This window comes from Camelus bactrianus, chromosome 9 (genome assembly GCF_048773025.1).
Source record: "Camelus bactrianus isolate YW-2024 breed Bactrian camel chromosome 9, ASM4877302v1, whole genome shotgun sequence".
NCBI lineage: Eukaryota > Metazoa > Chordata > Mammalia > Artiodactyla > Camelidae > Camelus > Camelus bactrianus.
In genome coordinates this window covers 27,313,254-27,339,467 of record NC_133547.1, presented here as the reverse complement: position 1 = coordinate 27,339,467, position 26,214 = coordinate 27,313,254, and the positions used below count along the sequence as shown (strand labels likewise).

Genomic DNA, 26,214 nt, shown 5'->3' with positions numbered 1-26,214 from the left:
GGTTTATTTATGTGTTTGTTTAATGGTGGCACTGGGGATGGAACCCAGGACCCTGTGATGGTCAGGCACGAGCTCTACCACTGACCTACACCCTGCCCCCTTTCTCATAATGTGTTGAAGTTTTAGCTCACTAATTTTCAATCTTATTTTCTAACATGAGCATGAAAAACTATAAATATATTTCTTCCTAAGTATTGTTTTAACTGTATCCCACATGTTTTAATACTAACTTTTTTCTAAGTTTTTACTCATTTCCAATATGATTTTTTGATCCATGAGTAATATAGAAGTTTTAAAATTTTCCGAATATATTGAATTTTCTGAAAGTCTTGTTAATTTCTAACTGCACTGTGTTCAGAGAACACAATCTGTATGACATCGAGCCTTTGGTTAAGACCTGCTTTATAGTCCAGTGTGTAAAATCAACCTTTGTAAATCATCTATGTGCTTAAAAATATTGTGTATTTTCTAATGTGGGAGTATAAGATTCTAGAATTGATCATCAGACCAAAGATGTTAATTGGGTTGTTCAAATCTTCTATATCCTTTTAAAATTTTTTCCGCTTGATTGATCAACTTCTGAGAGAGGTGGATTAAAATCTCTGACAGTAATTACGGCTATGCCATTCTTTGCTTGTAAGCCTGTCAGTTTTTGCTTTATTATTTGGTGTCTTGTTATAAGTCTAGACCTTCAGAAATCTTTTTGCAGGCTTCTCCTATAGCTAGTCCAATTCCTGGTCTTTCTGGTTTCTTGGCTTCAAATTTTGGAGAGTCTTTGGATGAGAATACAGTCCTGGGGAGATGTCGGTAAATTTTGTATCTGAGTATAATGTACTGTACTTTATTTGTAGTCATTATATATTATATAACCTTGTCTTTTTTGTCCTATACAGTTTATAACCTTGTTTTTAATGATGTACTTGACCTTGATTACCCACGTAAAGAACAATCAGAGAGTGTCAGCTGAGTTTCCAAAAGGTTTGCGCTAGACTTAACCTGCAACAGTCTAGTTTAAAACCATCTTTTACCCTTATAAAAAATTGGGAATTTTGACCTTCACAGGCCTCCTTTTTTTCTTCTCTCTCTCCATGTTAATTAACAGGAGTCTACAGCTGACTCTTGGGAATGCAGGTCCTCCTAATGAGCGATTGTTAATAAAAGAATCTCAGAAAGGTGAGAATATTTTCCATCTTTCTTGTAGCTACTTAAAACATACTATTTTGTATCACAAAGCTAGCTCTGATAAAGGAATAAACTGAGAATGCTTTAAAACTATCATTCTTGTCTCCTGTCCAAAATTTAGACTTGCATGAAAATGTGTATTCTATTTTCTCTTATAATAACTCTATTTACAAATGTCATTTGTGAAAAACAAACAACAAACGAAAAACATGGACTTCAGACAAGGTTGCCACAGCCTATAAAGTGTAACCTGTAGCCTCTGCAATGTGTCTGCCTTTTTAATCATTGCCTTGCTTGATAAATTACCTACAAATACCTTTTAAATCAACATGTCTAGTTTGCCAAAGAGACACGTATATATTTACACTTATAAATTCTGTTGTTAGTCAAAGAAAGAAGATTTGGATTTACCTCTTCTCCCCTCATTCTTAGTCTCAAAGATGCCATATTCAAAGAATCTGAGAGGTTTTTGTTTTATTTTAAGTAACGCCCACTACAACTTGTTTCCATCCTCTTACTTTCAACCTTCTGTGTCCTTATGCTTTAATTATGACTCAATCCAATCTGGTATTTTGGCTTTTAACCAACGTTTACTGTGCTTCCTGACAGGCTGGAACTGTTTCTGCCATCCTGCTCCCCGCTTTCTGTTCACCCTGCTTTGCTTCCTTTTCTCCTTTCCTGCCTTCTTTTGAAGTGAGTTTTCTTGTCTCTTCTACTGGTTTGGAAATAACACATTCCATTTCTCTTATTTTATTTTACTAGAAAAAATATTATTGCATATATTATATATGAGTGATTTCTCTCTATCTGCCTCCTATCAGTCTACCTACCTAGTATTTACCTGTCTATATGATTTATAATTCTATTGTTCATGTAAAATATAACCTGTCTTTTGTATTTTCACTTACTTATCTCTCTAAGCTATATTCTGGGTAACTTTTCCCCGATCTGTCATCTAGTTCATAATTCTCTTTAGCTTGCCTGAGCTGCTGTTTAACTTACTCAGGGACTCTCAGATTTCAGCAACATGCTTTTCATCAGTAGAAGTTCTTCTGGTTCTTTTCCAGCTCTTTTCATTCTGTCTTGATATTTTCTTACACTTTTCTCGTATCTTTTACTCTTTAATATATTTAATGACTTAAACTTACTTTGTAGTCTCTGCTAGTTCTATTATTTGAAATTTGCAGGAGTTCTGCTGCGACTGTATCGTGACTCACTACGGTGGGCTGGTTATTTTCTGCAGTTCAGATGATCAGCATCCTCAGGGGCTTTATCTGTGGGAATGGTGTGTCTGAGTTGAGATGTGTCCTCCAGAGAGATTCCGTCTTTGCTTCTGCCAAGCTTCCTAGGCAGTGTTACCAGCCTAAGATGATGCTAAAAAATATTTTTCCCCCAAGAATTTTAGTATTATGCAGGCAGCATAAATTCAAGCCCCTGAATCTTTTTAAGGCAGGCTGTGGCTGCTAATTCTCGGGGGAAATCTTTTTCTCCTGGGTAGAATCCAAACCCAAATACACAAATCTCCATGTCTTATCTTTCACACTATACTTTCTCCCTAGACAATATCTTCTGAAACAAAAGTCTCATTTGTCTCTGTCAGTGACTCCAAGATTTGACATATCTTCATCCCAGAATCTTTCCTCTGAGTTCCAGACTCCCGTATCCAACTGCCTATTTGAATATCTAAGGCACGACCTCAGATATCTGAGGCACAAACTCAGCTAGTCTAAGATCAGTAAAATTCAAGGCCTTCCCCTCAGCACCAGTTCTCCTATAGTGCCTTCTCCCTCAGTGAGGGGATGACCACCCACACAGCTGTTCACACGAGGCATTCAGGAGCCATCCTCAACATCCCTCTTCTTGTCCTTCCATCCAGCCCATCACCAACCCCTGTCAACCAACCTGTTAGACAGCTCTTAAGCCCACCCACTCTCCCCACCTCCACTGCCTTCACACTAGTTCAGGCTGCCAGCGTCTTCAGCCTGGCCTGCTGCCGTTTCCCCACATTCGCCCCTCCAACACAGTCTCCATATTGAGTAAATACGTCCAAATACAAACTGAAGCATTTCTCTTTTCTGCTTGAAATTCTCATTCACTGGCTTCACATTTGTGGCTCTCAAGTCTTTAATATGGTCTACCTGGCTCTGCATAACCAGCCCGCTGCCTCCCTCTCAGACCCATTCTCATTCCACTCTCTTTGCACTTTCTGTGCTCTGCCACACTGGCCCTCATTGTGTTATTAAAACCACAACCCTCCATCTTCCCACACAGCTTTGGAAGATGCTATTTTCTTTTTCTGGAATGCCAGTCTCCCCCCAACTTTATCTAGTCAATACCAAACTCATCCTTAACTTCTATGTCCAAACATCATTTCTTCCATTCTTACCCCTTCCTCTCCAAGTCCTTATGTTAGTTTATAACCTGTATTCATTCCTGCAGTTGTCTGCTTATTGCTGTTTTCCCTTCTCAACTACAAGTTTCATGAGATCAGAGACCTTGCCTAGTTTTGCTTATTACTGTATTCTGAGTGCTGACATAGCCCAGAACACAGAAGGTGCTTGATAAACATTTCTTAACTGAAAAATGATCATTAAAAATATAACTAAAAATACACATCTATTCAAAATAATCCAAAGGGAGAAAAGAGGTGGATAGAGTTATGGTTAAAACACGTGACAGCACAATTATATATCCTCCCAGTTTTAATCCCTTAAAAATTTTTCTTTTAAAATAATATTATTATTATTTTAAAAAATCCACGTCATGTCATTTTTATCTCTCTTGGTTTTGATCTCCTGTTATTGATTATACACAGGTTTCAAATATTTTTTTCCTCTTTTCTCCTTTTTAAAAGGTTTTTAAGAGACATCTCAACCCGATTGCTATTCTGCTTCAACTTGCTCTTCAATTATTCATTATACACTGCTTTCAAACCTTTTCTTCTCCCCCTTTTCAAAATTCTCTCTCTATCTTTTTTTAATCTGTTCTATTTTTTATTACCTTTTAAATTTCTACTTTCTAAACAATTGTATATGCTTCTAGTTTTAATTCCTTAAAAATTTTTCTTTTAAAGTAGTTATATTATTATTTTTTTAAAAAATCCACCTGATTTCATTTTCATTTCTTTTGGGTTTGATCTCCTGATATTGATTATAACTAGGTTTCAAATATCATTTTTTGATCTTTTTTTCCTTTTAAGAGTTTTTTAAAAAAGACATCTCAACTTGAATGATAGTCTGATTCAAACTGCGCTTCTATAATTGATTATACACTGTTTTCAAACCTTTTTTTCTCCCTTCTTTTAAAATTCTCTTTCTCTCTCTCTCTTTCTATTTTTTAAGTTTTATTCCTACACAGGCATTAGACAGATAAATAAATAAACTCCTTTAAGGACCACAATAGATAACTGATACTCCATAAGCCACAGTGCCAGAGAAATATGAGCAATATGAAGAAGCAGAGGAACCACTCCCAATTAAAAGATCAAGACAAATCCCCTGAAAGCACGATCAAGGAAATAGACACTGATGGCCTACTAGATCAAGATTTCAAAAAAGGACTGATCAAAGTACTGAAGGAACTAAAAGAAATAGTGTTTAGAGATGTAAAATATGTCAAAAATGAAATCGAAGCTATACAGAAGAGCCAAGTAGAATTGGTAAACTCATTGGCTGAGATGAGAACGGATCTAAAGGCTGTGCAAAGCAGACTAGATAATGCAGAGGAACGAATTAGTGACCTAGAAGACAGGACAACAGAAAGCACCCAATCAGAACAATTGCAAGAAAAACAAATAAAAACAAATGAAAGCAACATAAGGGCCCTATGGGATAATATAAAGCGTGCCAATCTTCGCATAATAGGGGTCCCAGAAGGGGAAGAAAGATCAAAGGGGATTGAAAAGGTTTTTAAAGAAATTATGACTGAAAACTTCCCAAACTTAAAGAAGGTATCAGATATCCAAGTATAGGAAGTTCAAAGGGTCCGAAACAGGAAGAACCCAAACAGACCCACACCAAGACATATCATAATCAAGATAGCCGGAGTCAAGGATAAAGAAATGATCCTAAAGGCAGCAAGAGAAAAGCAAAGAGTGAGTTACAAGGGAACCCCCATAAGGCTCTCAGCTAATTTCTCTACACAAACACTACAGGCCAGAAGGGAGTGGTAAGATATATTCAAAGCCCTGAATGAAAAAAAGATGCAGCCTAGGATACTTTATCCAGCAAGACTATCCTTTAGGATAGAAGGAGAGATAAAGAATTTTATCTTTATCAAGCAAAAACTAAAAGAGTTTAGCAACACTAAACCCATGCTAAAAGAAATATTGACAGGTCTTCTCTAAATAGAACAGCAGCAGGATGCTACAGAAATGAGAAACTCATAACTGGAAAGGTGATAACTCATGAATTACAAATAAACACGAAATTGTAAAAGAAGACATCTAAATCATTAAGAGTGGGAGAGGGAAGCAAGAAAAAAAATTTTTTTTCTTTTTTAAATTTTTTGTTTTTGGTAGGATGGGTTCAAGATATAGTAATGGGCTAATAGACTTACAGAAAAGGGTAACCACAAGCCAAAAACTTACAAGGGAGTCACAAAAATTAAATAAAATCCATGATAATACAAAGGAAAATAGCCAAACCACAAAAGGAAGAAGAAAGGAACAAAGAGGAAATACCAAATCAATTGCAAAAATTTGTTCAAAATGGCAATAAACACACATCTATCATTAATTACTGTAAATGTTAATGGACTAAATGCTCCAGTCAAAAGACATAGAGTGGCAGACTGGATAATAAAGCAAGAACCTTCAATATGCTGCATACAAGAGACCCACTTTAGGGAGAAGGACACATATAGATTGAGAGTGAAAGGATGGAAAAGGATATTCCATGCAAATGGAAAAGCCAAAAAAGCAGGTGTTGCAGTACTGATTTCAGACAAAATAGACTTTAAAACAAAGGCCATAAAAAAAGATAAAGAAGGACATTTTATAATGATTAAAAGAGTGATACAAAAAAAAAATAAAGGAGTGATACAAGATGAGGATATTACACTCGTTAATATATATGCACCCAGTATAGGAGCACTTAAATACATAAAACAATTACTAACAGAGATAAAGGGGGATATTGATGGGAATACAATCATAGTTGGAGATTTTAACACCACATTAACATCACTAGACAGATCTTCCAGACAGAAAATAAGTAAGGCAACAGAGAAACTAAATAATACAATAGAAAAATTAGATTTGGTGGATATTTTCAGAGCATTACACCCCCCAAAAATAGGATATACATTCTTTTCAAGTGCACATGAAGCATTTTCTAGGATTGATCATGTACTTGTGCACAAAAAAAACCTCAATGATTTTAAGAAGATAGAAATTATTTCAAGCATCTTTACTGACCACAATGCCATGAAACTAGAAATCAACAATGGAGAAACAAAGGAGAAAAAAAGGAAAGCATGTAGATTAAACAATATGCTATTAAAAAACCAATGAGTAGATAAGGAAATCAAAGCTGAAATTAAAAAATACTTTGAAACAAATGAAAATGAAAGCACAACTACACAAAATTTATGGGACACAGCAAAGGCAGTGGTTAGAGGGAAGTTTATAGCGATACAGGCCTTCCTCAAAAGAGAACAATCTCAAATAAACAATTTAACCCACCAACTAAAAGAACTAGAAAAGAAGAACAAAAAACCCCCAAAAGGCAGCAGAAGGAATGAAATTATAAAGATCAGGGAGGAAATAAATAAAATAGAGATTAAAAAACCATAGAAAAAAATCAATCAAACCAAAATCTGGTTTTTTGAAAAAGTAAATAAAATCGACAAACCTCTGGCCACACTCACAAAGAAGGAAAAAGAGCACAAATAAGCAAAATAAGAAAGGAAAATGGAGAAATTACAACAAATAAAATAGAGATACAGATTATCATACGAGAATATTATGAAAAACTATATGGAACCAAACTGGATAACCTAGAGGAGATGGACAAGTTTCTGGAAACATACAGTCCACCAAGACTGAATCAAGAAGAAACTGACCACTTGAATAAACTGATCACTAGAAGTGAAATCGAAATAGCAATAAAAAAAAGTCCCTACAAATAAAAGTCCAGGACCAGACGGCTTCACTGGGGAATTCTACCAAACATACAAAGAAGAACTCATACCAAACCTTCTCAAACTCCTCCAGAAGACTGAAAAGGAGGGAGTATTCCCAAGCTCATTCTATGAAGCCACCATCACCCTGATACCAAAACAAGGCAGACACTACCAAAAAAAGAGAATTATAGGCCAATATCACTGATGAACATAGATGCCAAAATCCTGACCAAAATGTTAGCAAATAGAATCCAACAACACGTAAAAAAGATTATACATCATGACCAAGTGGGGTTCATCCCAGGGACACAAAGGTGGTTCAAGATACACAAATCAATCAATGTAATACATTACATCAACAAGAGAAAGGAAAAAACCACATGATCATCTCAGTAGATTCAGAAAAAGCATTTGATAAAATTCAACACCCATTTATGATAAAAACTCTCACCAAAGGGGGTATAGAGGGAACATATCTCAACATAATAAAAACTATATATGACAAACCTATATCCAGCATTGTACTCAATGGTGAAAAACTCAAAAGCTTCCCACTAAAATCTGGGACAAGACAAGGCTGCCCACTATCACCACTCTATTCAACATAGTCTTGGAAGTCCTAGCCACAGCAATCAGGCAAGAGAGAGAAATAAAAGGGATCCAAATTGGAAAAGAAGAGGTAAAAGTGTCGCTATATGCTGATGACATGTTACCATACATAGAAAACCCTAAAAGGTCCACACAAAAACTACCAGAGCTGATGGAATAATTCAGCAAGGTAGCAGGTTACAAGATTAACGTTCAAAATTCAGTTGCATTTCTTTACACTAACGATGAATCAACAGAAAAAGAAAGTAAAGAAACAATCCCCTTTAAAATAGCACCCAAAGTAATAAAATACCTAGGAATAAATCTAACCAAGGAGGTGAAAGAATTACACACAGAAAACTATAAACCATTGATGAAGGAAATTAAAGAAGACTTTAAAAAATGGAAAGCTATCCCATGCTCCTGCATTGGAAGAATCAATATTGTTAAAATGGTCACACTGCCCAAGGCAATCTACAGACTTAATGCAATCCCTATCCAATTACCCAGGACATATTTCACAGAACTAGAACAAATCATAATAAAATTCATATGGAACCATCAAAGACCTAGAATTGCCAAAGCATTGCTGAAGAGAAAGAAAGAGGCTGGAGGAATAACTCTCCCAGACTTCAGACAATACTATAGAGCTACGGTCATCAAGACAGCATGGCATTGGTACAAAAACAGACATAGAGACCAACGGAACAGAATAGAGAGCCCAGAAATGAACCCACAAACTTTTGGTCAATTCATCTTCGACAAAGGAGGCAAGAACATACAATGGAATAAAGACAGTATCTTCAGCAAATGGTGTTGGGAAAACTGGACAGCAGCATGTAAAACAATGAAGCTAGAACACTCCCTTACACCATACACAAAAATCAACTCAAGATGGATCAAAGACTTAAACATAAGACAAGATACAATAAACCTCCTAGAGGAAAATATAGGCAAAACATTATCTGACATACTTCTCAAATATTTTCCCCTAGAAGAAATAAAAGCAAGAATAAACAAATGGGACCTAATGAAACTTACAAGCTTCTGCACAGCAAAGGAAACCATAAGTAAAACAAAACGACAACCTACGGAATGGGAGAAAACTTTTGCAAATGAAACCGACAAAGGGTTGATCTCCAGAATATATAAGCAGCTCATATGACTCAATAAGAAAAAATTAAACAACCCAATCCAAAAATGGGCAAAAGACCTAAACAAGCAATTCTCCAAGGAAGACATACGAATGATCAATAGGCACATGAAAAAATGCTCAGCATTGCTAATTGTCAGAGAAATGCAGATCAAAACTACAATGAGATATCACCTCACACCAGTCAGAATGGCCATCATTGAAAAGTCTACAAATGACAGATGCTGGAGAAGGTATAGAGAAAAGGGAACCCTCCTACACTGTGGTGGGAGTGTAGACTACTGCAGCCACTATGGAGGACAGTACGGAGGCTCCTTGAAAAAATGAAAATAGACTTAACATGTGATCCAGCAATCCCACTCCTGGGCATATATCCAGAGAAAATAAAAGTCAAAAAGACATGCATCCCAGTGTCCATACCGGCACTACTTACAACAGCCAAAACATGGAAACAACCCAAATGTCCACCAACAGATGACTAGATAAAGAAGATGTGGTACATATACAATGGAATACTACTCAGCCATAAAAAATAATAAAATAATGCCCTTTGCAGCAACATGGATGGATCTGAAGATCATCATTCTAAGTGAAGTGGGCCGAAAAGAGAAAGAAAAATGCCATATGACATCACTTATATGAGGAGTCTAAAAAAATAATAACAGCAATAATAAGGACACAAATGAACTACTTATTATTTATAACTAAGATGATTGATTTCTTGAATACGTGTGAGCACATCTGACTGTCTTTTATGATTGGAGTACCGCATTCTGTTGATACTTACTTTGTGGTTGGCTTTATTCCTCTGATAACTATGTAAGTTAAAAAAGCTAAAGCTCTAATCTGTTCTTAGAAACAATGATCGGTACATATATATAAACAAATAATGTGCAGTATATTGTATATATGTATTTACATGCAAAATAATGTGTATGTGCAGTCGAACTGTAATAATTCCACCTAATAAAACTGAAAAAGGAAAAAAAATCAAGTACTGGCTCTGTATGGAGTGGATATTTTGTTTAACTAAAAAGAAGAAATTATACCGACCTGAAGATATTTCGGTAATGGTTAATTGGACCGCTTAATGCTCCAGGCTGAGAAAAGACATAAATATACGCTTCAAGATCTTCTGTTGTTAATCGACATCCTTTTTTTCCAATGCCAGTACTGTGACTAGTGAACAGATGTTTCAAAGCCTAATAAGTGAGAAGAGAATAATTAAACCTTTTCAGTTACCTAACAGTAACTCAATCTTTGGCTTTTGAAAGAGAATGAGGGTCAATGTGCAGTGACAGCTCCCAATTGCTGCTTTAGCCAGGTTGGAGAATTCACTGTTTACAAGCACATTTTATACATTTCTGCTTTCCTGGCTTTGGACAGTCCTTCCTTCTAGTCCCCTATGCACACTTCACCTTTATGAAAACCACCGTGTTTTCTTGGTGTCAATTCACATTCTAGAAGGCTGAGCTCAAGTTCTACGCCTACCTTAAGGTCTTCCCTAATGTTCCAGCTGACAACAATTTGTCTGTTTACTGATAACAATCAAGGCCCCCTGCAAAGTTATTTGAACTTCTTTTGACCACAGCCTAGAGTAACAAATACATTTTACATCATGATCTAGTTCATATCTCTACAAATATAATTCTGAAACAAAAGGTTAAAGAAATAGCCCTGACACTTACTACAGCATGTACTGATATTTTCAGTTCAATTCTGTTCTACTTTATTTTAAAAAATTTAAACTGCAAGCCTCTTTATTGAATTGCAAAACTTATTTCATGACTCACTAATGGTTCCCCACCTACGACTTGAAAAACACTGCTTTATGACAGCATTTCTCAAAGGACGTACCTACACCACCTGCATCAGAATTATTAGGAGCCTTGTTTAAATTTAGATCCCTCAGCCCCAAAACACACTTGCAGAAATGTGAAACGACATGTGCAGGATGTGACTCACTGCAGTATTATTTGTAATAGAAAAAGAATGGAAACAAATGTCCACAATTGGAGGGTTGATTGAATAAATTGTAGTATAGCCACGTGATGGTGCATTATGTGCTCTTAGTACTCCAAGAAAAGATGGAGACAATCTGTTCCGAGAATGGAGTCATCTCCAGGGAATACTGTTAAGTGAAAAAAAAAGGTGGAAAGTCATGTTTATAGTGTGTTTCATTTTGTGTGAGAAGGAGAAGACAAATGTATACATATTTGCTTTTATTTTTAAGAAGAAACAATAAAAAGATGAAACAAAAACCGACCAAAATGGTCTTCTATGAGGAAAGGGAAGAAATAGGATGGAGACAGAGAAACAGGAAACACACAAGTGAGACCTCTCTGAATATAGACCTCTCTTAGAATTTTGACTTGGAACTATATAAATGTTTTATATAAAATTATAGAAGTTAAGTAAAAACCCTATAATAGCCTTACATTTGTTTTGGAGATGTGAATAAGAACTCATAACTTTTTTCTGTCTAAAAAATATGTATGTCCAAATTCTGTCCAATGGAAAGACTTAGAAGCAACGAAAACTAAGTAAGAATGATCACCCTGACACCCAGACTGTGGTCGCTAAACACCATTTCCTACCAACGGGAGGCAGCGTTCCTTCCATAAATGCCTGACTCCAGATCAGGAGCAGGAAATAAAAGATGAACCTAGGACACTAAGGAAGCAAGCCATCACGGACTAAAGGGCTGTGTCACGAGGACACAGGGGCCAACCTGAAGCAGTGCACACGCACCCCATATGGGACGACTTGGGCATCAAAGAGAGAAATGACTGCAATAGGTTGAGACGTACCAAGTACCTCTTTAAAGCTCATGCGCTTGTAACGATATGAAAAGAATGAGCCTCCTCATTGCTCATCACTGGAGGTTTCTAAAGCCTGAACTCCTTACTCTGGAAGTTGTTTATAAAGGGTAATAAAACAATATAATAAAAATGAAGCATTTATCCTGCCATTCTTGTGGGAACTGTATTTCAGAATAACCAAATAGTAGATGTGGAAAATTCTTCCTTATAGAAGAATTCCAATTAATAAAAGCAGAAAGAATAGGAGGACTAGAAAATGAATATTTTCTAATGAAACAATGAACCTAGGCAGTGATGGTCAAAGTATGCTGAAATTCTTTGGTGAAAGGTTGTTAGGAAATTTCGGTAGGCTGACAACTTGTGAGCTGGCTAGTTAATGTTAGCGTTACTAAAACTGGAACAGCTAGACATTCTGTGCTTCCCTGACGTGATGCATTAAGAAATGCACAGCGCCACCTAGAATAAAATCAAAATAAAACTCAGTCTAATTAAGCTGCTAGATCAGTAGCACCTAAGAATTAGTAGGAGAGACGAGGGTTAGCAGAACTAATTGAATAACATCACGATGAAGCAGTCAGTCAACCCAAAATGTAGACCATTCCTCAGGACAAATGACCAAATTTCTTCCTAAAAAAAAAGGTGTTAAAAAAAAAAAAAAGAAAGAAGGACTGTTACAGACTTTAAGAGTCATAACAACCAAACACAACGTGGAGACCTTGTCTGACTCCTGATTCAAACACATGAAGTGTACAAAGACAGGTGAGACAGTTAAGGAAATCTGAATGGGCATTAAATGATACTAAGATGTTATTATTTGTTCTGTTAGGTTTGATAATAACACTGGAGTTATGTTTGTTTTTTAAAGTCCTCATCTGTCCAAGGTACATGCAGAAGTATTTCCAAGTAAAATAATATGATCCCTTTTTTCAATCTCCCTAAATACCTAACACCATGTTGGACAAACAAGAAGCACACGAGTAACTTGGGAGAAACAGACACCACACGTGACTCCCGGGGCCGGTGCACGTGGCGCCCCAGTATCGCCAGGCTGAGCTGCGTTGCGGGGTTTTGTTTACTCCCAAGGGCCTCCGCTTTCGCTGCTGTCAAACTCTCTTACCAGGCATCCTGTCCTCTTATCTCCCCTTGAGATGTTCTCTAGAAAGAAGCATGCCTGCAGGGGCAGAGGCTCTTAGGAAAAATTGAATTAACAGCTGAGCACTCAAGCACACAAACAGTGTAAAAGGAAGGGAGCCTGCAGAGGAAGCCTGAGAAGCAGTTATGAAATTTCAGCATCTGTCTGTTTTTTTTCCCTTAAGGATGGATTTTAATTTTACATGTTTTTCATTAAAAAATAATATATTAATTGTTTGACTTGCTTCCCCCTTTTTTTTGCATACGAGGAAATGCCTAACGCACGGCATGTAACTGATGCACAGTAAATGCTTATTTAAACCAGATCAGAACAACACGAGCAGGACTAGCTTTGTGGGGGTTTGTTTGTTTTCAGTGCTTCAGTCTATCTTTGTGATTTTTAGCTTCCTAGTTTTGCCATCCTCTTGGGCATCAGTCTTTCTTTTTCAGTTGTTACATTTGACATATAGCATTGTATTAGTTACAAGGATACAACATAATGCTTCAGTATTTGTATACATTCAAAATGATCATCACAGTAAGTCTGGTTAACATGCATCCCCATGTTTGACTTACCTTGAAATCATTTATGGAGAACATAAATTCTGGGAACCATGGTATTTGGAAGAAGTAATAATAACTGGATTTGAACAGCTGGACAGGGTGTCGTAAGATATATTCTGAAATTAAAACACTGTATTAGACCTTGTCCAAGGGGTATGCATTACTTGTTATTGAAACTATTTCCTTTTAAGGCAGTTTCACCTTCGAGATAATCCCATAAAAGAATCCACAAACAAGGCTTCTGTATTTTTCTCTTCAGAGCAATTACTATGTTCTCATATTTTATTTTGGATATTTCTGCATTTTAAATATTTATAACACTTCAAATAGAAAGAAAGTTCCACTTTATGAAGTGTTAATTCAGAAAGGAACAGGAAACCCAAACAGCACTGCCTTTCCTCCAAGGTCATTATCAGGACGTCACACTTTTCCTCAGGGTATGTGGGGAAGTAATTTTCCATTGTTTAAAAGATTTTCCTTACACGCTGATTTGAATATCTTATTCATTTGGCCTTAACAGAAACTAAAGTATTCCCTATAAATTCATTTATGTATCTAGAAATTTTAAACTAGGGAGTAATGGAATCATACATATTAAATGTGCACACTTGTGTATTGTGCACTATGCTTTTATTTTCCTTGCTTTAGAGGTAAATTTTTTCTTATTTTGAATTTTGTAATGGTTGGACTTTTTAGAATTATAATTCTTAGGTAAGTGGAGCACTGTTATGCTATACTTTTTGCAAAGTCATCACTGAGTAGGATTTATTTGGCCCTCCTTAAGAGCTATCAGTGCAATTAAGAGGAGAGTACAGTCATATTACTTGAATACCTCGTATTGACCTGAGCAGGGTTGAACCTATTATTGACAGTTTCAGAATCCAAGTATCTTCTTACTGAAATGACCAATTACAGTTTGTCCGTAACAGCAGCGCCACCAAAGTAACACTTACTAGGCTCCTGATCAACTGGACAAGCATGACGCACAACTTCCACTGCCTGATGCAACTGAGAGAACTGTGATGACCGTCAGTTTGACATCTGAATCCTAAGCATCCATCCTATTATCTCGACCAAGATAGGACAACTGGATATGTATCTAAAGTTCAGCTCTTGTACAATATTTACACAGTCACGTTCCCTTTCTCCCTTACTTACTTTAATTTTGAGGAAGAAATAGAAATATGTTTTTCTGAATTTTTCATTCCCTAGAGGGTTGCTGCGGGTCGTAGAAAATTTGACAAGGATACTTAAAGAGAGCAAAATTCTAATTTTTGTCAAAACCCAATATAACTGTGCCTAGCCATTGTTTACAGGTTTTTGTTTAGTCCCCTTTATAGCAGAGGTTCTCAAAGCATAGTCCATGTGGACCCCTGGGGATCCCTAAGACACTTTTAAAGTAGCCAGATGGTGAAACTATTTCAAAACAATACGAGTAGCTTTTCTCATTTTGCTGACATTTGTACTGATGGCACAAAGCAGTAGGAGATAAAGCCACTGCTGCCTGAGCCTGAGCCAAGGTGGTGGCACTAAATACAGCAGGCACAGTGATCCTCACCGCCACACACACGCTGTAAACAGATAGACACATAAAGTGCCAGTTTCACTGACAAATGTCTTTGATGAAACAGCAGAATTACTAATTTCATTAAATTTCTACCCCTGTGTAGACATCTTTTAACATCGTGATGAAATAGCAAGCGCACATAAGGCAGTGCTGCTGAACGCCCAGAGACAATGGTTGTCTCGAGGAAAAGCCCTTCTGCCATTGTTTGATAAGCTGAATTCGCTGCATTTTTTCTGGAACACCATCTTTACTTGAAAGAATGACTAGCGAACTATCACCAGTCAGACGTGGGTATTTAGTGATGGTCTCTTGAAAATGAACAAAGCAAACCTGTCACTTGAGGGGAAACAATCAACAGTGTTTGTTGCCAAAGAAGAAGTTCAAGCTTTCAAATGAAAACTAGAATTTGGGGAACTTGTGTCTGCTCCTGTGAGCTTGACAGCTTTGCAACACTTAAAGGCTTTTTTTTTTTTTTTTTTGATGAAAGTGGGTTGATATTAATGAACGTGATTCTTTGATATCCCATAATGAAATGTGTCAACTTATGGAAGATCTGCATAACTCACTGAACTAGTATCTTCCAATGCGTGACAACTGCAAGATCATGCATGGGTAAAAAACCCATTCGAAGTGCTAGAGAGACCAAGGGGTTTTAATGTAACAGCACAAAAAGTCCATTAACATGGCATCAGGTTCCACACTGCTACTAACCTTTAAGAAACCACCAGTTTCTGAGTTTGGTGTAGTATTCAAGACGTATACCCACAGTTATTTGAAAAGGCTATTCAAACACTCCTCCCCTTTCCAATTACAAATCTGCATGAGGCCAGATCCTTCACATACTTCAACTCAAACACTTGCAACAGATTGAATGCAGAAGCGGAGCTGAGACTACAGCTGTCTTCTATTAGCCACCAATTAAAGAGGTTTGCAAAAACGCAAAACTGTAACACTCTTCTCACCAAAATTTTGTTTTGGAAGATGTAGTTAGTTTTCAATAAAATGTTATTTATGTTAACGTGTATCGGACTTATTCTTTTAAAAATGAATTAATGCATAAACATTTGAAAATTTCTCACTTTTAATTACCAATACAGTGAATGTTTATAGGTATAACTCATATAAACAAAAGCTCAGTGGGGTCTTTAATAATTTTTAAGAGGATAAAGGAGACCAAAAATTTGACAACTGGTTCTTTAAAGAATGCTGCCATTCCTGAGAGCCAAAGCAGTCAGGCAAGAGAATTTATTTCCAGGCTGTCAAGACTCATTACTGTCAAAGTAATGTCACTGCATTTTTCTCTTTAACTCTCCCCAAGTTAGTGGTAAAATGTTTTCTAAAAAGTAATAAAATTACGCAAGCAAATGTAAACCTACACTTCCTTTGACTCTTCAGGAATATCTAAAACCAAGCTATATGACATTATCCTGTACTAACACCATATTTTAGTCATTTAATTTTAAAAATATTATGTTAATCAAATTTTGCTGTTTTTAATCCAACGTGTCAGTGACAATACTGAGTTGTCACATCATCAGAGACGTTTTAATGGAAATTTAAACTCACCTGTAAATACATTTGGGTGAGGGAAGTTAATAACGACAAGCTTCATCACCATCTCGGGGTAACAGATGGCAATCAGCCAGGCGATCATGCCGCCCCAGTCATGGCCAACGAGAACACACTTGCTATACCCTGCAACCGAGAAACGCATGCTGGCATCATTGAAAAAAACCATGAAACAGGCGTGCCTCTGAAACCGCTCTCTCTGCTCTCCTGCCCTAATTACGCACTGTGTGTAAGCTCTGAGTTTGGTGTTTCCAAATCTGAATGTGTCTGTTCACCTAGGCGCGCCTTTTACAAAATTTAGGTGCCCAGGCTCCTCTACAGAGTTAGAGGTTCAGAATTTCTCTCAGGAATCTACACACGTATATACATATATTTTTTTTACTTTTTGTTGAGGGGGAGGTACTTAGGTTTATTTATTTATTTATTTTTAGAGGTGGTGCCGGAGATTGAACCCAGGACCCCGTGCGTGCTAAGCATGTGCTCTACCACTTGAGCTATACCCTCCCCCCAGGAGTCTATATTTTTAAAAAAAATCTGAAAAAGCCAGCTCAGCTCTGGTCACATAAACCCGAGTGTGGAAAACCATGGTAAAAACTACACGTAATTAGGTCATGAGCAAGATTACATTATTGATTTGATAGAAGGTTGCACGATGACAAAATCAGGCCAAGTAGGACTGAATCACCACAAAGTATGAATGAAATATGGCTGTTGGAAACCTGTCTCTGCTTATTTTGCCGTAATCAGACTAAGTGACAGCACTGCACTGACACTCCCAGACCAAGTTGAGTTTTTCTCCTCTAAGAGTATTGGCCCGATCCATGCTTCCATTACATTATTGTAGACAGGAGTCTTTAATTTGATTTCATGGGTTTCTCACTACATTGGGTCTATTAACATTCCGATGGTAGCAGCTGGGTTTTCGTCAAAGAGATGTAGATTAGATTATTGCTAAAAAAAAATATTTACTCCTCCCCTTTCCCCACCGCCATAAAGGGAGCATCCGTCACTGCCCCTTACATGGCAGACTTGGCAGTGTGATTTGCTTTGGTCTCGTGATGGGTGTATGATTCAACCTGGGGCTCAGCCATAGACTTGCTTTGACCAACGGGCTGCAACCAGAAATGTGAAATATGCTTGTGCAGCTGGGCTCCGTCCTCTTGCCACTTCAGCCACAGCCTGGAGAAGAGCTTCCCCCAGGTAGCTGCTCCCCTTTCCCGGGGCTACAGCCCAACTCACAGGGAGAAGCCAGTCCCAGCTGGACCCGTAGCCTGAGGCAAAGACACAGAGGGGTCCCGCTACAGCTGAGCTGCAGATCCAGGGGCGTAAGAACGAATGCCTACACTGGATGCCACTGAGCTTGGTGTGGTTTGTTACACAACATTATTGTGGGACTAGCTGAGCAGTACAGGAAAGATAATGCAAGCATTTCTGCATCTTACATTTTAAAATGAGTATTTAGGTGTGGGTTCTGAAGAAATAAATTTTCTGAGGACAAGAATCAAATTTCTAATTAGTTCTGAAAATAATAAATAGTATACATTAAGCCAATTTTTAAAAACAAATTTTGAGAGTCATTCTTGGCTGGTGGACTGAATAGTTATTCTGGGTGTATTATTTTAAACTCCCTCTATGAATATTTGGAGCTGTATGTGTATACAGGCGACAGGATGCAGGTAACAGTTCAGGTAGATGGAAAGTGCACCCCTCCAAGAACTCAGGTTATCAATTCACAGTTTATTGAATGTTAGTCCCCTAAAAAGAATTAATACTGTTTTTTAAAACCTACCTAAAGAGTCTAAAATATCCTTTATGTCTGTAACGAGACAGTCCAATTTATAATTATCTCGATGACTGGGAGCATCTGTTTCTCCATAGCCTCTCAAATCCAGCGCTACAATTCTATATTCACTTTTAAATTCTCTTAGTTGGTGACGCCAAGAATACCTGCAGGAAACAAGGAGCGTTAAAAATGCCACAGTAACTAATACGAAGAATAACGCTACAGATTTTCCAGGTGGAAAACTGTAAGAAAGTCCTCATTTTTGAGAAACTACTGTGTGGGGGCAGGAGAGAAAAGAACTGTTCGGGAAGGAAGCACTGACATTCTTTATTAAAATTATATCACTTTTTAAATCAGCTCCAGGGGGAGTGTAACAAAGTATCAAATACTAAAAGTTTAAGAAATGTACCTAAGAAGTCAATTTTCTAAGTTTTTCCGCAATCATGCTTACCTCTCTCAAGGAATTGGTACCTATAAATGCTGCTGTACATCGTACTATGTGATTCGCTGAAGAAACCTGATGAAAATATATCTTCCTAAAAGGCAGATTTTGCTCACCTTACTCCACTGGCAGGTAGGGCTCAATTGTTAGTAATAACAACAGTTTACTCATGGATTAAAAAAGGTCTGACAATTTAAGAAAAGATTATCACTGAAAGAATCTGATGAGACAACTGCTTAAGACAAACCTCTGCTTGTCAGAACAAAGTTCCTCGGGGGAGGAGGTCCCGAACCCTGAGTACAAGCAAGTGTGAAACCGCTTATGACCAAAACAGCACAGGCGCTGGCCGGTCACAATGGCCACAGCGACAGGCAAGCCCTGGAAGCCTCTGCTGGCCCAGGTGTGGCGCCTGTGTTTGATAACAAGAACTGCAGAATTAATTGAAATACAGAGATCCATGAGCTTTTAATAAGCAAAATCATTCTGGATAACAAATGGAAAAAAAGACACGGATTTTTCAAAGTGACTCACTATGTTAAGGAACTCAAAACATGCATTAAAAAAAGCATTTGCACACACACCTGTTCATGGAAACCCAGCGTAAAATTATCCGACACAAGCCAAATGAGAGGCCTTTGAAAAGATTTTTGGAGTGCAACAGGCAAGTGAACAGAGTGACCTGAGATGATAAACCAGTGGTGCAAGGGGGGCTGCGACGTGAAGTGACACAGAGCAGTGAGAACAACGAAGCAAACCAAACGCCTCGCATCAACAGAGGTTATCAGGACGGGTGTCAGACGCGCATCTGGAAATTATGAATGGATGCAGAATCTTTGATCTTTTACTAGGATATGCATGATCTGTAAAAATCTGCAAAAGCATTGCCAATTAAGATGGATTTGAAAATGTTAATAAAAAGTGTCTTTCTTAGCAAGGCCATAACAATCTTGATAATCCTGTCTCTGGGTTGTAATAAATGAACAAAGCAGTTTGTTTCCTTAAGGATACTCATCTGTCAGCATCTATGATTTTATTATTCTCTCATAGTCTTACTTAAAATTTTGAATTGATTTTTTTATGCCTTTGTAGCTAAAGCCCAGCTCTTCCCTCTTTATAACCCCTCATAACCAATCAATAAAGTTCGGTAGATTTAACCTCTTAAATATTTACTTACTCACTTTTCCCGTCCATCTCTGATGTCATTACCTTCATTCAGGTCTCCATTAATGCCTATCGATTGGTCTAATTGTGTCCATTTCATTCCCCTTGGCTCTGTCTTCTATAAAACCAGAGTGATGTAGCAAAAACACAGACTCTCTCATGTCATTTCCCTGCGTGACATCTTTTCCTGGCTCCCTGGTACTCACAAAACGAAGCCCAGGCACGTTACTCAGGCAGACAGCACCTCCGGATCCGACCTGCCCAGTCGTCCAGCCTGACTGCTTTACGCTGTCGTGTGATGCATCTGTCCTACGACACGTCAGGCACAATTCTAAGTGCTTCACATATAGTGATGATGATCTTTATTTAAAACAATCCTATGAAGAAGGTGTTGTTATTATCCCCACTTTACAGGCAAGTCCTGGAAGCATTTGCTGGGCCAGGTGTGCCTCCTGTGCTTGATAATAAAATTGCAGAATTAATTGAAACCCTGAAATGAACAGGCAGAGGCGGCAGACAGGTTCATGGATGTGCTGAAGGTCACAAAGTTAGCAAACAGCAGAGCCAGGATTCAAACCCAGGCTCTCTGGCCTGAGAACCACTGTGGCACTAAGCTGCCTGCAGTGAGTAAACACGGGTTTTGGTTTTTGCTTTTCTGACTTTGTTTATACGATTTCCTTTGTCTGAAACATCATCCCTGCCCACCGTTGCCCTTCTCCCCACCATCCTCCCCCCCCCAACCCAGCTCCTCGCGCTGGGCGGCTCCTCTTCCCTCCGGCACAGTGGCTTGCGTGGGCCCTTCCTGTACTCGCCCACCGGTCCGTGCGCTCTTCAGGGCACTGGGCATGTGCTCTGCATTACCCTGATGAGCTCCCTGAATGTCTGGTAGGATGTCAAACCACATAGGTAGGTGCTCAATAAAGATTTGCTGACTAAGTGAAATAATGAACAAATGAAAGCATTGAATTGTGACAGTTGTTCATAAATCTCTGTCCCAGTTCAAACCTTGAGATAATGACAAATTCCCAGATTCCTTTTGGGAAATTTATATTCAATTTCTATCAAAATGTGCATAGTTTTAATATCTTAAGTACCTGTGTCTTCATTTGGGAATTAATTTGAGATTTCAAGGTAGAAAGTTGACTCAAAATAATGTGTACAATCCTATAACATTTTGCATTTAATGGATTAGAGATTCTGCAAACACAATACCTGCATATCTCATTATCTTATGAATAATTTAAATTGCCTGACGAATAAATCCAACTATTGCTGTTATCAATGAGCGGAGCCAAACTCTATCCTAAACATTTCTAAGAATGTTTAAGGGTTGTAACTGCTATCTTAATAAATTACAAAAGAATACTTTTTAAATGTAATCTTCCTAGAGTTCATAAATAAAGCATATTTGATTTATATTTTAAACTGAAAAAGAAGCCACCCCAGTGATAGGCTAGTGGGCACGTCATTCACATGAATAAAACCGAAACAAGCCTCTTGATAAAGGGAATGTAACACATTACAAAGTCAGTCAATCTTGAAAGTATTATAATAAAACTAGCTCTTTCCGTCCACATTATTTCCCCCCCTCTGGTAGCTTTAGGTAATAGCAGAGGACACTTCAAAGCAAGCAACCTCTTTCTGAGTTGTTACTCTTAACACAAGGAGGGCTCCTGGTTTGCCAGGCTAGCCTCTTTCAGATGTAGAATATTTTCATCCCCTTCACAACAGAGAAAAAGCCAGTCACCAGCCTTGGTGCTCAGCTGTAAGTACGAAGACCGCACGTGCCTCTGCACTTGAGCGGTGACGACTGCGTCCCGTACAGCTGGTGTATCGCAGAAACTGCCTGCATCAGCTCGAAGTATTTTTAAAAGCAACGCAAGTTGACGTGGCGAGAGAGGGGGAGAAAAATCATCTTTGACAAACAGCCTTATTTTGGACTAATTTAGCTTAAAGTCTCTTAGATGTGTATCTTGTTCGACGTTCCTTTAGATTTTAAGAAAGAAGACCCAGAATTTTATGATTTCTGCACATATCTTAATAGTATGTAATAAATGTCACCAATTCTCAACAGCTATCCCTAGTCAATGATGTTAAATGCAAACAACACATTTGTGGCTTTTCTATTTAAAAATCACTTTCATACACATTGCCAATTTATGCTTATTTTGTTTTCACTGCATCAAGTAATCTGACCTACACGACCTACAAACAAGCTTACAATTCCACATGCATTTAGGCAAAACTTGATTAACAGAGGAATAATATTTATGTTTATAATATAAATTGAAATTGGTTTAAAATGCCAGACATGAAGTTTTCTTGGCTTTTAAAGAAGGGAGAAGTACAGGACAAGGAGCTTTTGGGAAAAGAGGGAAAGCCCGAGGCAGAGACGTGAAACGGCTTAATCCAAACAATGTCACCTAGGTCCTGATCTGAGCTGACCTTTTCCTGCAGGGAGCACGTGAACGGACCTGCCTAGACTGTACAATGGGTAACAGGGGTGATTTGGACAGAGTAAGCGTCCACACAGAGGTCTTGGTTTAGGGCACGACATACTCAGAGTGCGGCATTTGGTTACCAGCAATCTCCGTGCAGTTGCTCTAGGACCCTCCCTGAACAACCAGGTTAGCTCTCAGACTAATGGCTGGCGAAGTTCAGTGAAATCAATACGGTCTGTTTGAGTAGCTGAACTGTCAAGGTTTGCTGTTATTGTTGTTTTACATTACAGCAAGGCTCCTGCTGGAGTGAAAAACAGCACACTTGCTGAAGAGAAACGGGCTCATTGCAATGATCTGCATATGTTTTCTAATTTATGCTCTTGAGAGTGAAAATATCTCTAGTAGGAGTTTTTTTCAAAACTAAACCACTCCTCACAACGACCAGATCCGTTCTGGATATAGCCGAGACATGACTTTGCCAGAGCAAATGGGTCTGATGTCCAGCGACTGGTGCTGGGCCACTCCCAGGCTGTCCCGCCCACTGAGGGTTCTAGGACACAGACAAGGGTCGCCAGGCGTTGCTATTTTGCAAAGGAACCCCCATGAGGAGTAATTAAGGGGACAATGCTGTGAAAATGTGCAAAAGCATCATTTCTTAAAATGTGGCAGAGAGCCATCTACTGTCCTACACTAAATGGGCATCACTGCTCTTTCCTGGGACTCCTCAAAACAGTGACCAGGTGGTTGAAGTGGTTGCAGGTTTATCTTTATCATCATGTAGGTTGTTCCACACGTAAAGAAGTGAAGTTCCAGGAGGAAAAAGCGCACAGACACACGTTGGGGTTGGTGTGAGGCAGAGAGTGAGACTAGTCTTTAAATCTTTTCTTTCTAGTAATTCAAATATCACCCCCCAATTCAGATCATGAACTTTATTTAGAATGAATGTTACAATAAGGTATACTTGTATTGTTGGTTAACTTTTAACACCCTCTTGAACTTTTCTATAAGGTGTTAAATTTGAAGGATCAAAATCCACGTATGCTACTGGATTATTACCGTCCCTACGTAGCCAGGATCTACTAGAGCAGAGGTCAGCTCCAGAGTTCAACAACGAGGTGCTCCGTACTTTCTGGTGCTGCCAGTTTCAGAAGGGCAGCTATGAGGCTTAAATGAGACGATACATTTAAAGCACTCAGAAGCATGCCAGGCACATGATAATAAATGGCCAGTAAACATTAACAATCATCATCGTCATCAGCCGGAATCAGGAAATTACTTTTTACAGGGAAGGACAACACCCTATCCCAAATTTCTCCCTTGTATCGCTCTTGGCACCTAGAATTCCACCTTTACACGTCCCTCACCTCCTCTGGAGTTTTAAAGACTGTGTGTCATCCTAAGTCCTGGCTTAATACACGCTAGGAACACGTTACGAGTGGAAGGGATTTTATTAATAAACGCCCCGAGGACGCTAGGGCTGCCGCGCGGAGCCCCGCCTGAGTGAACGGGGAGGAAGGGAGGACCCGAGCGCTTGCTGAGTGTTCGCTGGGTCACGGGAAAGGCCCTGCGTCTGTTTGGACTCTTCATACCCTCACAGCCACTCTGCAAGATTGCTGCGGATGGCTGGCTGCGCAGGGTCCCGCGGCAGGGGGCCGAGCCAGAATTCACTGCCCCGCTTACCGTCCGCAGGTCTGACTAAAGCTTCAGACTAACATTTTATGTGGGAGCCAGTCATGTCAAGCACTCCCCTAATGAGTCCGCATATGCATGTTTGATTGCGCCAGGCTGTTGCCCACCTAATTATCTCCAGACGGAAGAACAGAAAAAGTTTAACATGAAAATGACTAGTTTTGATTTATGCAGGTAAATCCAGAAGAGAGAAGAATCTTCATGGGGAGGAAAATCTATGAAAGAGGCATCTGTAGACTTTTTGCTCTGGAAAAGTGATGAGCTACTGGGTTTTTTTTCAAATCTCCTTTTTCCACCCACTGTTGTATTTTTTCCACAGTAGGTACTATAAAAACTGTTTTATAATTGACTAGTTCAGAAATTTGAAACAGCAAAAGATATTTCTTTTAATTCTCAAAAAAAATAAACTTAGGGTGATAATACGCATGTTTCTTTAAAATGGAAGGAAAACCATTCCTGTGATTGAGGAACATTTAGGAGTAATTATTCTAGGCAATCACTTGATCATAGAGTGGGGTCTCTTAAAAGTCACTACAAGAGAAAGACACTATGATAAGTCAAGTCTTTAATGCAAAAGAGAACGTTAGTTGATACGTTTACCAGAATTCCGGAAACCCATGAAGCAGCAGCATAAGTGGTTTGCCTCTTTCTCCAGCAGCAACATAATGAAATCTTAACCCCGAATCCTGCAGTGGAAAATGGAGGGCATGAAATTTCAATGATATTTTGTGTTTACAGCAAAGTAGTACATATATATTATACTACCATTTCACTAAAAAAAAAAGTCTCATTTGCATTATTTTTAATCTCAAAAAATAAAATAAAAATTAATTTTGAAAAAGAAAACATAACCATGATTTATCAGTAACAGGGTAAATCGACAGATTCCCTTTTGTCGACATTTCCTTTGTAGTACCTTCCCTTCTCCTACTCACAAGGTCAATGTATATATTATGAGCTTCTGAAACAATGTCACAATTTTCTTACTGATGTGTCACCTTTCATCTCATTCAAATTCTGCAGGACATGTAAACAATTCTGAACTGCATTTATATTCTTGCCATTATTTGCCTCCTAGCCATGTACTTTTCTCAGCTTGCCCGTCAAGAGCTGTGCCATCAGTTATATAATTCACACCTACTTTCCTTATTTTTAGCTCTCTCCTTCCCACGTTATTATTTTAAGTTGAGAGTTGCACGTACAGTTCCCCTGGCTGCCTGCTGCTCACGTCACATTAGTGTGCATCTAACCGCCAAATGCTCTGAGTGCTCAAGGCTTCACTCTGCTTGTGGGAGACAAGACTGCCCAAGGAGAACAAAAAGCATGGGAATGAGACAGGAATACAGCAAATACAAAGCAAACTGGAGAGGGGAGAGTGGAGGAAAAAAAGGAAGAAAGAAAAACAAAAACTCAGAAGGAAGTGAGGAAAGAAACCCAGAACCAAAACCCAGAGACTGGGTTTTATACCAGATAACCCAAGCAACTGGGTTTTCAGATGTGAAAAAATCTTTCAGGTCCTCTAATTCAACCCTATCATTTTTGCAGAGTTAGAAACTGAGGTCCAAAGATGTTAACACAGCCATAAAGGTGGCTGCCTGCAGGGCTGTGACTAGAGCCTCCATCTTGTCCTACCTCCCAGGACAATGTTTTTTCCAGTTCTGTGTCTCTGGGGAAACTCTTTAGGTTGCTAAAGTCAGAAGAAAGGCACTATAAGGCATTCCAGACGGTTCTGACACTGCACTTCCTCCTCAGGTTGGATGAACATAACAACTCTAACTTTGCCCTCAACCACAGAGTGCCTACCTGGAAGTTCAGTAATTCTACTGCTGGTGAGTCTTGGAAGATGAAATGCTATGGGCACTTGATTGGATTTAGTGAACAAATCCTTTATTTCACTTACTATGTGCCAGGCATTGTTCTAAGTATTTTTGTTTTATTTGTTTTTACAAATGTTAACTCACTAAATTCTCATATCAACTCCAGGCTGAATAAGGGTAGG

General features: G+C 38.4%; 1 protein-coding gene across 2 annotated transcripts in view; it reads right to left on the bottom strand.

The window, feature by feature from the left end:
• The window catches only part of EPHX4 (epoxide hydrolase 4), a 33,108-nt gene that overhangs the window by 5,623 nt on the left and 1,271 nt on the right, over positions 1-26,214 (bottom strand). The window contains exons 2-7 of one of the 2 annotated variants that reach the window (XR_012509084.1): positions 24,816-24,901; positions 18,489-18,646; positions 16,697-16,825; positions 13,576-13,679; positions 10,100-10,248; positions 2,331-2,556 (exon numbers count right to left, since the gene is read on the bottom strand). Coding sequence is in view for 1 of the 2 variants with exons in the window: in XM_074369941.1 (XP_074226042.1) it covers positions 10,100-10,248; positions 13,576-13,679; positions 16,697-16,825; positions 18,489-18,646; positions 24,816-24,901 (626 nt within the window). In the remaining variant the exon portion in view is untranslated. The remainder of the gene's footprint in view (positions 1-2,330; positions 2,557-10,099; positions 10,249-13,575; positions 13,680-16,696; positions 16,826-18,488; positions 18,647-24,815; positions 24,902-26,214) is intronic. The other variant, XM_074369941.1, reaches the window with a different exon arrangement.